This window comes from Stegodyphus dumicola, chromosome 5 (assembly GCF_044657685.1).
Source record: "Stegodyphus dumicola isolate Sdum_Otavi_A_Nest chromosome 5, ASM4465768v1".
NCBI lineage: Eukaryota > Metazoa > Arthropoda > Arachnida > Araneae > Eresidae > Stegodyphus > Stegodyphus dumicola.
The window spans coordinates 149,904,205-149,920,650 of record NC_140772.1 but is presented as its reverse complement, the minus strand read 5'-3'; the positions used below and the strand labels follow the sequence as shown (position 1 = coordinate 149,920,650).

General features: G+C 30.8%; 1 protein-coding gene across 2 annotated transcripts in view; it reads right to left on the bottom strand.

The window, feature by feature from the left end:
* Dhc64C (dynein heavy chain, cytoplasmic) overlaps window positions 1-16,446 on the bottom strand; it is a 289,295-nt gene that overhangs the window by 90,085 nt on the left and 182,764 nt on the right. For both annotated transcript variants that reach the window (XM_085817195.1, XM_085817194.1), the window contains exons 46-52: window positions 8,778-9,011; window positions 7,713-7,887; window positions 5,829-5,982; window positions 3,409-3,574; window positions 2,867-3,030; window positions 440-626; window positions 235-330 (exon numbers count right to left, since the gene is read on the bottom strand). In XM_085817195.1, coding sequence (XP_085673321.1) covers window positions 235-330; window positions 440-626; window positions 2,867-3,030; window positions 3,409-3,574; window positions 5,829-5,982; window positions 7,713-7,887; window positions 8,778-9,011 — 1,176 coding nt within the window. The remainder of the gene's footprint in view (window positions 1-234; window positions 331-439; window positions 627-2,866; window positions 3,031-3,408; window positions 3,575-5,828; window positions 5,983-7,712; window positions 7,888-8,777; window positions 9,012-16,446) is intronic.

Sequence of the window (16,446 nt, the reverse complement as noted above, 5' to 3'; positions counted from 1 at the left end):
AATATTTCTACTCACATATGTGTAAATAAAAGCTGAACATTACAGGATTCAGTGTAATGATAAATAATCCACTAAGATTCCTATGTAAGGTTTAAAACAATTTAATAGTATTAAAATGATTAACAATCCCTCCTCCCTCTAAGCAAATTTACATTTAACCTTCTTTTATCTATTCTTATTCACATAAGCAGAACCTTTCAACAATTAAATAAACAAACAAAAAGAATCAGAAACCTGAGGCTGCCGAAAGATTCGATCAATTCTGAGCACGTGATCTAAAACTTCATTAAACAGTACCAGAGGCACATCTAATTCTTCTTCATAGAATATCTACAAAAGATAAATGTTTGCATAGAATTAATGTTATATAAATACCACTAAATTTTAATAAATGCAGTCAGATAGCACATAAAGAAAATGCACTTAAATGTGAACATACTTTTAACCTAGCTTTAATATAATCCCTTAAACAGTCTCTCTCAACTGGTAAATAGTCTTTAGATAACCAGTTGCTGTAAAGTATAGGTCTTTCCAATGCAGCATCACGATTTACGTTAGGGAAATGTTTCAAAGCAACTGTATTAATATTTTCATCAGTCCAGACACGTTCATCTTCACCTACTAATCTAAAAAAGTTTTTTTTTTTTTTTTCAAAATTTTAATACATATGTAAAAAGATTCTACAACAAATGTTTAAAAACAAAAATAACATGCAAAATCATATCAAATTTTACTTGTCATCAGAAATTGTTTATTTCATACCCGCCCCCCCCAAAAAAAAATCAAAATATTCTGAAAAAATTAACAGTTTACTGTTTCAGTCTACAGAATTTAATCTCATAATACTATACATTTCTTCCAATTTAAAAACCTGGTTAAATCTGCAGAATGTTTTTATGAATGAAATTCTGTGAAATGTGGTCAGAATAATATTAATTTGTGCAACAATTTTGAACCCAAAAATGTTCTTTCAAACTGATTGCTTTAAAATACATTAAATTTCACAAACAAATAATTTCTCCTAGTACAGAAATGTAATCTTGATAGTGGAATGAATCAAAACATTTTTTTAAATTAAAAAAAAATAATAAAGGTTAAAAATATCAGTAATAATTTTACAGGAGCATTAAAAAATCAATAATATTAATATATATATATATATATATATGCAGTGCAGGCACTCAAACTGAAGAATGAAATTCCCTGACTTTTCCTGGTATTCCAGGTCTGTTTTAAGAAAATTCCAGTCTATCCCTGTAGTGCATGTTGGCTGTGCTGAGAGGTGAATTCATTATGGTACCACTTAAACAGAAAAATTTTCCAATTACAAATGATTTATATAATATATATATAATCCCCAGAGCATTACTATTATAGCTATAATAAGAGTTGTTTTCTTCACTCAAGATCAAGATTAGAATCTGCCCAATCCAAACTAAAAAATGTCTTGTTTTGCATGCAGCTAACGAAAGAAGGAGATCTATTTAATAATATTTTTAAATAAATTCAGGTATTTTATATTTATTTAGCAGCATACATAAGCAAAAAAACATGTGCATACAATTCTCTGATGGTCGTACTGCTAGAATTAGTTTCAGGAGTATGCCAGAGAAAATTGCCTGAAATTTAAAAGTGTTATTAACAAATAATAAATATATTTAGAAGGAAGAAGCCACATTAAATGATATGAATAATATTAAAATAAAGTGAATTACTCAAAGACTACGAATTTAATTACAATAATCAACAATATTTTGGCTTTCAACGATATACTTGTATTAAATAGTCAGCTTAGATGACTGATCACTTTTTTTTTTTTTTTCTTTTAATGCAAAATGACAAATAAGGTATCTGGTAAATCCTAGTATACAGTACAGCCTTGGTATGATTATGAAAACTGTTGCAAACACCAGAATGATCCGTTTACTGCTCATTCTGAATGTCCAGTTTACAGCTCATCTTAATGTTGCCAAATCACGTTGTGTACTGTATACTAGGATTAAACCAATTTCATTTCATATAAGAATGAGAAGGCATTTTCTTTGTTCAATATGCACTGCACATGCGAGTCTCTCAATTTTGAGGTTATTGGAAATCAAAGTTGCTGATAACTTGCTTTGCCTTTCTAAAAGACAATTTGATTGGAGCTGTGAAAATTGACTCTACGTCAGCTGCCTGAATGATCCTCATGCAATACATAATTAATTCATCAAGTGATGGCTTCCAATGTTGAAGCAAAACTTTTTTGGGGGAGATTGCCATATGAAATTTCCCTACATTTCCTGATTTTGACTAAAATATTTAAATTATCTGACATTTTTGGCCAATTTTCAAATTCCCTGACTTTTTCCGGTTTTCCAGGTAGCATGGCAACCCTATACATATGAATTTTGCATGCAACAAAAAAGCGTATGTACGATATCGGATACATAGAAGATATTAATTATCAAATGCAAAAAAATTTTAATTGTTAAATGTATGTAATACACAGAAGTGAATTAAATTCGATAGCATTTCTAAAAAATGAATCAAACTAAATCAATGAATTAACATTCAAATTAATGTTACACACAAAAATTTTGTAAACTACCAAATACAAAATGGGAAACATATACATACAATGCATCTAAGGTTCTTTTGATATTGAATCTTTACGTACTTCAGTTGCTTACTTTAACTACTAATTTTCATATATAAATGAAATTGATATCATATTTATTTTGAATTTTCTTTCATTTTCAACTTTTCACGTTTCAGATAAAATATAATAAATTTTAAATTCTGTATGAAGAAAATATGAGCAAAGTGTTATAATAAAGAAAAATAAAAATTAATGCACAATAATCTGTTTTCCTGAAAATTTTACCTGTCTTGGAACAGTCTCAACCCTTCGTGTGCCCACAGTCGAACAAGTCCTTCAACTGCAAGAGTTTCAAGAGGTCTGATTGCTTCACAAATGCCCCGAACCCATCTTGTAAGTTCACGGGGACTGTATACATAATGTGGCTGCATGTCTTGTGTAAAACGCTCCTAACATACATGAAGAAAAATTCTTTTTAAATAAAACAATGAAACATCACATATTATGGAACATATATAAAAAACATTATTATTCATGAAAGATATGCTAATGTAAATAGGTGAATAATTAAAACTTAATCAAGCAAACCTACATTCAACTATTAAATTATTCTTTATATTTAAAATAAAATTTACAATGAAACAAAATTTCTTTAGTTTTAAATTAATATTAACATGACTTCTGACAATTAATAAATGCATTCATAATAAAAGTTCGAAAAATATTGTAATTCAAACATAAATAATGTAAAAACATATGATAATATGTATAAAAACGATGAACAAAGCTTTATATTAAAATAACAAAGAATAGAGCTATCTTTTTACCTGTGACATGAGATAGAATTCAACCATGGCAGCTGTGAGTGGTTCAGAGTAAGTTCTTAAAGAAGGAAGTAAACGAAGCATTGCTCGATTGAAAGTACCATAAATCTGCTTCAAAGATGTTTCACCAGGATAATCAACATAAACAATTGGAACATGACGCAAAAATCTAAACATTTTAAATACAAATCAATTTATATTAACATTATCTAAACAGTAGTAAAACACATTAAATTAATGAAAAAAACTGTTAAATACACTCTATGTCAAAAAAAAAAAAAAAAAAAAAAAAATCATTTATGCTGAAAAAAATTGTTTAATCATGAAGAACCTTGATATCAGCAATGAGAAAACAAATCATCAACTTTAGATGGCAACCAATCAATTTATCTAGCAAACACAGGTTGAGAATCACTACATATTTAGCATGATGTAAGAATACCTCTAGTAGTAATGCATATTTGCAATATTTGATCTGGCATACACAAACACTGAACACTTTTCTGTAGAATTTACTGCCACATATCCTGTAACAGTTCCATAAATCCATGCATGTTGCGAGAAGACTTTACAAAGCATCTTAATATGCTTTATGTGTGATTAGTGCTCAAAATCTGAAATCATGGCAAGCCAAGGGAGGCTGAGCCATTATGGAGAAAATCCCTGATGATGTTCAACATGCATACATGGGTAGCATGTGGCAAAAAACAAAACAGCCTCCAACAGTTATGGCGGCACTAGCAATAAAGATTGGAGGATGTTGTTCATGAATAGACAAGTCATTAAAGTGCTGCAAAAGATCAATAAAGATTAAAAGATAGTATAGTTACTCTTCAAACAGTAATGCCATATGTGGCTGCTCCATAGTAATATGAAGTGAGCAGTATTCCTTTTTATTATATGCAATATTCTATGGTTAGCCAATGCATGAGAAACACTGTGCTCTATCAGCATATTTTAACACTGTCTAAAGGTCTTGTGGCTGCAACACCAGGTTGAACATTGCAGTTGATTCCCAGAAATTAGAGATACATATGAAAATAGACATTATGATACATTTTTTTTATTTCTGAGATTGCATACCCATGAGATACAGGTAAATGATTCTGAATAGCAGATATTTAGGTTGTCAGTATGCTCACAGCAGCCTTCAGTATCATAAAATTCTCCTTCTGAAACAGTGTTATCCTAATCTTTGCTACTCTCATGACAACTGTTGGAATTACTGATAACACCACTTACTCATGAGACCTCAATTATCAATATGAAGAACTTGCTTCATTGAAGACAGTAATGCAAATTAGGTTGAACTCACTCAGTTGTTCCATCATTAGGGAAATTTCTGTAGCATTCATGATTTTTCCCATAAAACAACACTACCACAAGAGCTATTCAAATTGATAGAGCTAATTTATGTACTTTTTCAAGTATCCCTCTCTTGGCACTTTTAGAATCACCATGTGTACTCATTAACAATGCATTTCTATTGTGTTTCAACACAGTCATTTTTCTAGAATTTTTTTTTTTTTTCATTTCATCAGATTCACAACACTTACAGGGGGGGGGGAGTCTGAAAATAGAAAATTACAACATAAAATTAGGTTTGATATTTTTTTAGAAATTAAGAATACATATTTCCCAATAAAATTACAATGTGTATTAGAATGAGCTTCAATACACTGGCAACAGCAATTTAAACACCTCAAACCAGCCATAAAATTGCTTTTTTATCCTATTAACATTACTTTGTATAATAAAAATATACAAAAATTGGAAGCATAATCCTAGGCTATGAGTTTATTGTTAAGGGATGATACTGCATTAAATAACATTTCAAGGTTGAGTGACAGAGAAATTCAAAATTAAATTTTATCAATTTTCTGCTTAGCAATTTGATTTTCATTTCCAGAGAATACTGTTTGATAGATTTTATCAGATTTTGCTTCATCTGCCAAAGAAGTCATTTCAGAACATTTTAAAAAATAGTTTTACCCCTCCATACAGTTCCCATATTTATTTCACATTAGATTCAGTTAGATTAATAACAAACAAAAAGTATGCATGGTGAAAATACCCATAACTTATTATGAATGTGTAGCACTGCAAAAGTTTCTATCTGTTGCACTTATCACATACATTCCATCTGTTGTAAAGATTAATTTTTTTTTTTCAAAATTACATTTAGTTTTTTATTTTCCCTCACATATATAATATAGTGAAATGGAAGCAATGCTTTTTTTTAAAGAAGCTTATTGTTTTTTTAAGCAAAGCGAATGGAAGAAGAGAAGAGTCAAAAAAAGGTAACAATTGATAAGGTAAAAAATATTCACATTCTTAATGAAATTTTACATTACAGAAAGACCTTCTGATAATATATTTTATTTATGCACAACCTTAAAAAACTAATTTCAAGACAATTTTACCTATGAGAGAGAGGTTTTCGTCCAGGATCAGTAGGTGGGTTACAGGCTCCAACAAACTGGATACGCTCCAGTTTTACAAAGGCTTGGTCAGTAGTACGATAAAAACCACCATGCTCCACTATTTGCCTTAAAAATGATATCACTCTCTGAGTTCCTTTAAAAAAATAAAAGATTAATATTAATAACAAAATACCTTTTAACCAAAGGATGTTAGACAGTGATAAATTTGTCGCCATTTAAATGAGTTTTAATGATATTCATCTAGAAACAAATCTCAAGGAATTATTATTACAAAGCAACTCTTCAAACTCATTCATTTCTATTTCATAATAAAAACTTTCTCTGAAATGTACAATTATAAGCTAAAATGTCCAGGAAGCTTTTATTAAAAATTGCATCTTAAATGTACAAAATGTTTTACCAACAAACTTACTTATTAGTCTTCAGATCTCCAAAGAAGCAGAATGAGAATCTCAAGGATAACATTTCTTATATTTCTACATTGTTTGAAAGATTTTCGTATTTTTCTACATTTTTTGATATTTTAGCACACATTACTTTGAACTAACTTTATCAATTCAATCATCGACATTCAAACATAATATTCAAATCTTTATAATTTGCATGATTTAGTTCCCAGTTTAGGTACTTATTATTAAGCAAGTGAAATACTTGAGAAGCCTGCTAGAAGAAACCTTCATTTCCATGCTAAATATTAGAGAAATTTCAGACTGAAAGACAAACAAGCCAATGTAAAATTTAAAAGTAGATAAAAAAGATACCTTAATTTAGTATAGATTTTGAATAAAATATTATCGCTTTTGAAGGTGATCAGATACAAGTTCCACTTTTTCAACAGCAAATTTTGTTTTACAAAAATGAGAGAAGCAACAGCAATTTCATGCTGAAATCAAAGGATAAAAGCAAAGTGAAAATTGTCTTGTGTAAGTAGTGCCAAGGAAAATAGTAATGTAATATGAAAAGTTAAGACATTAGAATTCTGAATAAGATTAAGTGCCTGAAAAATAATTAGCTATCAAAGATTTGTTTATTTCCCATTTTTGAATATAAAATTTATATTCCTTGACACAACATTTTAAAGTTCTTTTAGTTTGGCCAATGAATATCAAATCATACTGTTAGGATATACAATAAATTTCCCAAGTATTAAAATCAGAGATGGGATAATTAAGAATTGTAGAATAAATTTTGCTGATAGATAATAAAAATAACTTGAAAGTTGAACATCTAGAAAATCTCAGCACTTTTGCAACTGACAGAAGGATAAGTGGAATAACGACAAGGTTACGGTTATTCTGAATAGCCAACTATTTTTTTTAATGACAAAGATATAGGATAAAATCTGCCAATGGCAGCTGATTTCAAACAAATGAAATCATTGAGGTCATAATATTAAAATGCTGATTTTGTGTGAATTTTTTTGTAAAAGTAGGCTTAACTGCTGAAAATGTATGGGCTGGTGTTCTATTTCAGGGGCTTCGGTCATGTGGCTGCAGTTTTTCTGCACGCTACTCCTCAGTGGGTTAAAGAAACTACCCATAGGATTTTTAGAAAACTTGCTACTCTGCCAAAGTTTTAGGTATAGAATCAAATTATGAAATTACATATACAAAAAAATGATTCTAAATCAAAATACATAATGCTATATACAAAACTGTACATAATGCTATATACTCAATTGCTTATAAGATATGAAAAATGCAAGTTGAACTTCAATGATCGGCCAACTAAAACAGGAAACAAAAGATACAGAACTAGTATACTATTTTTTCTCACTATACATTAAAGATAAATCAAATCTGAGATCTCAGGTTATACATATAAGTCACAAAATATTTCACTTTTTTCATATAACAAATGTACCATATTTGTCCATATCCGGTAAATTGATTTCATCACAGAAAAGAACCAGCCATTTTCCAAGTTGAATTGGGGAAAGAACAATGCCGTTTGGAGTTCTTCGATATTCACAATAATGGTCAAATGTTTTTAATAATAACTCAGGAGTTGTAGCACTAGAAAAATTTAAGCCAACAACCTGTAAGAAGACATATTTTGTTTTGAATTATTCTATTAAAATATTCAAAAATTAAAAATCTTTGGCATATTTTAAAAGCCAAATAATAGAATCCTGCAGATAGACAATAACATTATAAAAAATACTAAGACCATAAAAACAGATTAATGAGCTTTATTCTAATAAAGAGTTAATATTTTAAAGATCTATAATAAACAGAAAAAGGAGAGAGGTGGGGAAAAAAGTAGACTTTAAAACACTAAATATAACAGTTCCAAGAAAAAAATGTTTATCAATCTAGTTGGTCACAGAAACATCAAAAGTAAAGAATCTCAGATGTTCAGCAGTCAAATAGTGTTGGGTCTCACTAAATATGACTTAAGCTTCTGTGTCATTTCAGTTCACGAAATGTTTCACTTCTTTTTACTACCTTAGTTTCAAAGAATGCATCATGAAATTTTGGCTAAACAGATATTTCAAATTATTATGAGACATTTTCACATTGTTGACATTTAGAAAATAATTAAATAAATTAAAAAAAATACAATTAAATACAGTTAACAATACAATTAAATAACAAAATAAAATAATAAAAATATAATTAAATAAATGAAATAACTCCATTATATGATTTTACATATTTATTACATCTATTACAAAACCTGAATGAAAACAGAACATCAGATTTTCTATTATTTAGCATAAAATTGAAATATTCCATGTATTTTTAATTAATAAGGTACTTATAATAAATACATATATTTTAACAGCTTATTAGAATTTCCCTTTATACATACAAACTGACAAATTAAACAGTATTACATACAAAACTGCACAGTATTTAATTAAAAAGACAAATATGAAACAACTGTAATGAAGATTGCTTTCTCTATAACATAAAATTAACATACCTCCATATCTGGTAAAGATCTTAATGCACTAAACAATGTCATAGTTTTCCCTGATCCAGGTGGTCCACATAATACTAATGGTTTGTGCTCAGCCAACCAAGTGTACAAAAGTGATTCATGGCGAACAGTATCTAGTGTGGGGACAACAATATCTGGAGCAGCAACTTTGTGTGTTTCAACTTCAATTTGAGGCACTTTACTTTGCCAAGGAGACCATTCACCACTTATTGCAACCTAAGACAAAGATTTAATGAATTGACCAGCAAACACCAGGAAATGCTCAGTATAAATATTAATAAAAAATTGGTATTTTTTAATTTTATAAAAATAATTATCCACATGATAAAGTAGCAGTTGCATATGAAAATTTTAAATAAAATTACAGCATAAAATACACCAGAAATATTATTTGAGTTTTCAAAATATATACTTTGGATGATATAAAAACAACTTCAGTGTTTGCGTCAATGAAAATTTTTGTTTCACTCAATTTAATTGTTGTTGTTGTCGTGTCCATATTACATTGAACAATGGTTGCCAAAGCCTACTCCAAAGAGAGGCTGGTCTTCTATTTTCTGCCAATTTTGAGGAAGAGCATCCGGGTGGCTCTCCCAAATCCACATGAGGGGACTTTAAGCTGACTGCATATTTAGAGTGCGGCCATGCCGCAACGACACTATACATTTACAAACATCCATGTCTTCTCCGGGATTCGAACCTGGGCCCTTCGGTACCGTAGTAGGCTGCCATAAACACTATACCGTCTGGGCAACGCGATTTAATTAAAATACTTAAATATCAGGTCATCTCCATATAAAGATCAAATATAAACTTGAAACATTCATAACTAGATTAACAGTTATATCTTCAGGTTTAAAGAAAAGTACATTTTTAAAAAGGCTTAAAGTGCTAAAACAAACATTTAACACTTTGAAATATTAAGCTCTCAAGTCAAATTTAAATATCTAAAAAATTTTGCAAAAATTGCTAAGATTTCATCCACCTTTTAACCTAATAAAGGAATATAAGCATTCAAAATACAACATCCCCAGTCCCTACCCCCAAAATAACTATGCCTAATCTCTATGGGTATTGAGGAAAAGAAGATTCTTTCATAAACTGATTTGAGGGTCAGACCATTAAAGTGGAATGAAGCAGAACTTATTTCTACAATAATAATAATTTTGTGACGAAAGCTTATACATAATCATATAAACTTTGATCATGAAAATTTGTATTCAATTGTATTTTGCAGAGCTCCTCCCTCCCCCCCCAAAAAAGAACTTCTTATTGATTATTTATATTAGACTTACCAAAAATGTTTTTCTTTTCTAATCAAAACTCTCAAAGAATCTCACAGAATGAAAGTATAAATTTTCACAGTAATGGAGCCTGAAACATCAATCTTGATTATATACAGGATGGTCATAAAAAAACTTATGCAATATATGAACCCCTAGCAGCCTATCCATTCAAAACATCGAAATGAAATTTCAGATATTGTTACTTGAAGGTATGTACTTAAGATTGCGGTAATGTAAAACAATACAGCTCACATGGTTACAGTGATGGTGAAAAAATTTTCAAAATTTTCAAATGGCAACATCCATTTTTTTCCCCCCGCACCGTAAAATTTCCAGGCAGACCTTGAGTGCCAGCTACTACAGTGCACAGATATCTGCAAAATAGAAGTCAGTAGGCAAGACAACCACTTGTTTGTGCCCCCTTAACCCAAGGGCACAGACGTGACCATTTATTTTTGGCAAGGGAATACATATCCTGGACCAGTCAACAATAGGCATCTGTCCTCTTCACAGACGAGTCCATGTTCACACGGGAGAGTGATTCAGATCATCAGCTGATTTGGAGGGAACAACATTCCCGATACAACCAATCCAACGCTGCAGAAAGACAGGGATAAATAGAAGGGCTAGGTCATTCCTTTGTTCGACTCCTCGCCGACTCGAGCCTCATGGAGGGGGTTAATTGGAAGTAATCTGACATGTCTGTTTTGCACCTGCTTTGATTTCGTGCATTTATATCTGTAGTTTCATTCAGTTGCGAGACGATTTTCTGCAAGTCGCATATCCCAAATTAATTTTAATCATACATATCTGTTTTTTAATAATGCAAATATTTAAAATAATTTGTGTATATATATAGTTTTAGTCAGTTTTCCTTTTAAATTCTATATTTAAAGTATCCTTTATGTAATATGGCTTCTTGTGCTGTAGCAACGTGCCGTAACACTTATAGAAATACGAAAGAAAGAGATATTGTAATATTTCATACTTTCCCAAATGATAATTTGCTTTTGACGAAAGAATGGATACATAAATGTTAAATTCAGGCTTCTATAAATGTGAAAAATGTAAGAATTTGCAGCAAACATTTTCTGTGTAGTGATTATGAAGATGACATGAAAAACCTCTTGCTTGGATTGCTGCAAAAGAAACTGTTGAAATGCAATACTGTGCCGAAAGTAAGTTTGCTGTGTGCAATAAACGAAATAACACCAAGAAATCGGAGACATTTGGAAAGAAAACTAATGTGGAGTGCTTTTGAAAGACTACACGAATTAAGCCCAAAGAAAATTAATTTTGAGGGCGAGAAAGAAATTGAAGCTGACAATAATAAATCAAATGTGAATTATTTTGAAATATAACTCGCAAGTGACAATGCCCTAAGTGTAAACAAGAATGTATTGATAATTTGAAGAAAAAAATAATATCCTTAGAAAATTGTAATAAAATATTGAAAAATAGAGAAAAGAAAAATTATAGAATGTTTGCTCAGCGACAAAGAAGGTGAACGACATCTAGAAAGCAATTTGTATCGGAAATTCAGAAATAAATCCCAAACAGCGAAATTTAGGAAAAAACAGCACAGATCGGAGAATTTGGAAAAACGACTAAAGCATATTTTTACAAAGACGCAGATTTCGCATTGCTAGAATACGATTTTTGGAAAGAAAATATGGGAATTCCTTTACCTAGCACTAGCACATTAAGGAGATGGTGAGCTAAATTTTCATGTAGTCCAGGAATTCAGAGTGATATTCTTGCTGTAATGAAGGAAAGATGCGAATATTTGAATTCTGTACAAAAAATATGCATTCTCAATTTCAACGAAATGCATATAGATTCTAAACTCCGCTATGACTCTAAACTGGACCAAATTCTCTGTCCTTTTCAAAAAGTGCAGTTTGTTTTAATCAGAGGATTCAATCATCTGGACTAGAAGTGAAAGCAATAGTGTCTGATTTAGGAAGATCTAGTACTTTGTGGAAAGAGTTACACATTTCGATTAATAGTTCTCAGTTTTCAAATCCAGTATTGCAAACAAAAAAATATGGATTTTTGCAGATTTAACGCACTGCCTCAAATTACTGAGAAACCATTTTTTAGATAAAGGATTTGTTTCAGAAGATGGAGCTGCTTTAAATGTTGATATTATTAAAGAGGTTTTAAATAGAGATTCAGGAGAAATTATATTGTGTCATAAACTAAAACCAAATTATTTAATAGTCAAGGGAAACGAGAGACAAAAAGTCGCTCCAGTGAAAACATTATTTTCAAGAACTACCGCAAAAGGTATACTCCACCTCACAGGAAATCAAAAAGCATCCGATTTCTTTGAATTAATCAAAAATTTTTTCGATGTTATGAATAGTACCAAGCCATACAATACTTAAAGCAGCATTTGGATTAAATGAACATCATGAAAATCAAATTCAAGTTTGGGAATTAATGAAGAAAGTCGGTGGTGGATTAAGAGTTAAGGGAAAATCCAACATACTGCCTCTCCAAAAAGGAATAATAATTTCAATAAATTATCTCTTTGGCCTACACCAGGATTTGAAATCATCGTATGATGCTAAATATATTTTAACCTCTAGATTAACTCAGGATGTACTTGAAAGTCTCTTTAGTTAGATTCGAAGGCTTGGTAGGTTTAATGACCATCCATCAACTAGTGAAGTTATATGCCACTTAAAGCAATTAATACTCGCTAATAGGCTGCCAAATTTATCTTCAAAAGTGTGCATGACTAAAGAAAGCAGAAATATTTATTTATATTTAACATCAGAAATACTTGAAAGGGCTTTGAAAACTGAGGAGGAAGTTGCTTTTCCATTAAATACTATTGATCATTTGGATTTGGATTTCATAGAGGAATCTTCTCCTATGGCTTGGGAATTAGAATTGAATTCCGTCAGACAATTTTCGACGGCCGAAAAAGAAGCATTAACATATGTTGTAGGTTATATTGCCTACCGTATGTGAAACAAAGACCCATTTGGTAAGACCCGCCTAACGCTAGAGGGCGCTGAGAGCGTCTTTGAGTGTGTGCTGAGACTCGATGGAAGTTACTCGATGGATGATATGTGATTTCTGAGATTGAGATATTATTATATTTAATTAAATCAATTTATATTTTATTGATTGGTGATTATTGATTTTGATTTAATGATAAGAGATGTGACATAATGTTTTGCTGAACCACCACACTTTCGACAAACTTGGATTACCACCGAATCTTAAAACCACTGATGCGCATTTGGTGCATCTATGCCAAAAACCAGGTAAGAGAATCTTTATTGAATTATTGAAGCTGAATTATACCTGGATAGAAATTAAATACGGCTGAAAATCTGTCAAAGTTAAAGAAGAAACGCAGTTCTGTGCGATGTTGACGAAATTAATTAACAAAATAAAAGTTGCTATCAACAACGAAAACGAAACAGTTGATCAGTTAGAAGCATTTTTGGAACAATTAATCGGAAAAGAAATTGACTTAAATTCTTTAAATGATGAAATTGAAAACCTTTTGCCCGTCGATACAATATCTGAAGATACAGAAGCTTCAGAAGAAATAAAAGAAAAAATAATTTTTTTGAAATCGAAACTTCATTCTAAAATAAAGAAATTGAATTCTGATTCTATCCAAGTTGATACAGTTTCACAAAACATTCAGTTGATTAATAATAAAACTGAAAATATAAATATAAAATTGCCTAAATTACATATTAGTAAATATTCTGGTTGGTCTCGTATTATGGTAATTATTCTGGTTGGTTAGATTTTTACAATTTATTTGAAAGCTCTGTTTATAATAATCCTAAATTAAGCAAAATTGATAAATTTAATTATTTGAAATCCTATCTCTGTGGTACCGCGGCAGCATGTATTAGTGGATTTGCTTTAAGTGGTGAAAATTATGATAAAGCACTTGATTTATTGAAAGAAAGGTTTGGAAATAAAAACATTTTGATTACCACTCATTTGAGTTTTTTGCTGAATTTAACTCCGGTTAAAAATCTTAACGATGTTATAAGTTTACGAAACTTAACGCAAGATAACACGGATTTCCGATAACACGGAAACGCAAATCAGAAGCTTAGATTCTTTAGGAATCACAGGTGAATCATATGCAAATCTATTGACACCAATTTTAATGAAATTAATTCCTTCAGAATTCGTTTTAGAATTTAATCACATTCAAGGCGACAAAGAATTTGACTTAAAAACTCTTTTGCAATTCATTAATAAAGAAATTCGAAGCCACGAGAGATCCTTTCCAATAAATAATTATAAATCATCGAATCAACGAGTGCACCTACGTTCCTCACAAGAGAAAATAAAAATAAAAATTCTACTTCCATTAGACATAACTCTTCAAGACCTCCGCATAAGAGGAAGAATTCTTTCCCCTCCCCACACACACATGAATTCCTGGCGTCAGTCGAAAATGTAATGTGTTTATTTTGTAGCAAAGGTCATAAATCAGAATCATGCTCTACATTTAATGCAAATGAACGGAGAGATATATTAAAGCAACGAGGTCAATGTTTTCGTTGTTTGAACCCAAACCATCCAGTGAAAGAAAGTTTGAAAAAGGATTTGTGTCTCATCTGCAGCAAAACTCACCATGTTTCAATTTGTTTTCGAAATCAAAATAATCCACACATTATTTCTCCAAAAGGAGAAACCGATAATGTCGTATCAACGAATATCGTATCGGCAAAAAAGAATACTACCATGTTACAAACATGTTCAACCTTAATTGATAATGGAAAAGAGCAGGAAATTGTTAGAATTTTCCTGGACAATGGTTCACACCACTCCTTTATTTCAGCTATTTCTAAAAGATTTAACTTTCCAGTTGTTAGAAAGGAAAGCCTTTCCATTTGCACATTTGGTGCTAAGGAAACGGAAACAAAATCATTTAATGTAGTTAAACTTAAATTAAAGAATAAAGATGATCCAAATTTATCCATAGAAATTGAAGCACTGGAGACAGAACATATTTCGGGCACACATTTGCCGACTCCCAATAAAAATATTGAGAAACAATTTAGACGTTTAAAAAATGTACAACTAGTGGACTATTATGAATTTAACAATAAAGAAATATCAATACTAATAGGTGCAGATTACTATTATGATATTGTCACTGGTCGAATTACACGCCTAAGCAAAACCCTCGTTGCAGTTGAAACAACATTTGGGTGGTGTTTGCAAGGCCGAAACACGAACTTAAATGAAACGTTTGCAATGAGTGTTATGGTAAACGAATCCAATATTTCCGATCAACTCAAGGAATTTTGGGATTTAGAGAATTTGGGTATCGAGGCAGAAGTAGCTGACATAGAACCCACTGAGAAAGAAATAATGAGTGAATTTGAATCCGGAATTACATATCAAAATAAGCGATACAAAGTGAAACTGCCCTGGAAACCAAATATGAAGACATTATTAGAAAATAACGAGCAGATACCAATGAAAAGATTTTTGAGATTGAAATCATCTTTTAAAAATGACCCGTCCTTATTTTGTGAATATAACACTGTTCTAAAGAATTATCTTTCGGAGAATAATATTGAAACTGTTCCAGTTGATGAAGTAAATTTACGCCAAAATACATTTTATCTACCTCATTGAGCTGTAATACATACGGATAAGACTACAAGCAAATTACGCATTGTGTTTGATGCTTCGGCGCATGCAAAAGGTCAATTATCTTTGAACAATTGCTTATACACAGGACGTAATTTTATGCCTAACCTATTTCTTCTTTTGATCAGATTTAGAACGAATCCGATAGCATTTGTTGCAGATATTAAGATGGCTTTTCTCCAGATTGAAATAGATGAAAGTGAACGAAACTACACCAGATTCTTCTGGGAAGAAGATTCAGGAATTGATGATGGAAACAAGAAATTGGAAATTTTTCGGATGACAAGGGTTTTATTTGGGGTGAGATCTAGCCCGTTCCTCCTTGCAGCCACAATAAACATCACTTGAAAAGGTACGTAGATATATTTCCTCTGACTTCTAAGCATCTTAATGAATCATTGTACGTCGATGATTTTATTTGTCGGCAAATCACTGTTCAACAGGTTCTAAAGACTTGCAAAGAGAGTGTAGACATTCTAAAAGAGGCAAGCATAGACCTTCGAAAGTGGAGAACCAATTCTCCTGAGCTAAGTAAAGAATTAAAGAATTTAAACTTCAATGTAGATCAGGGTGAAGAGTCTTTAGATACAAAATTGATAGTTTCAAAAGTATTGGGAATTGATTGGGATGAATAAACTGATACGTTTTATTTCGATACAAGAAATCTGGAAACATTTCTTTTAAAAACAACTAACACAAAAAGACACTTA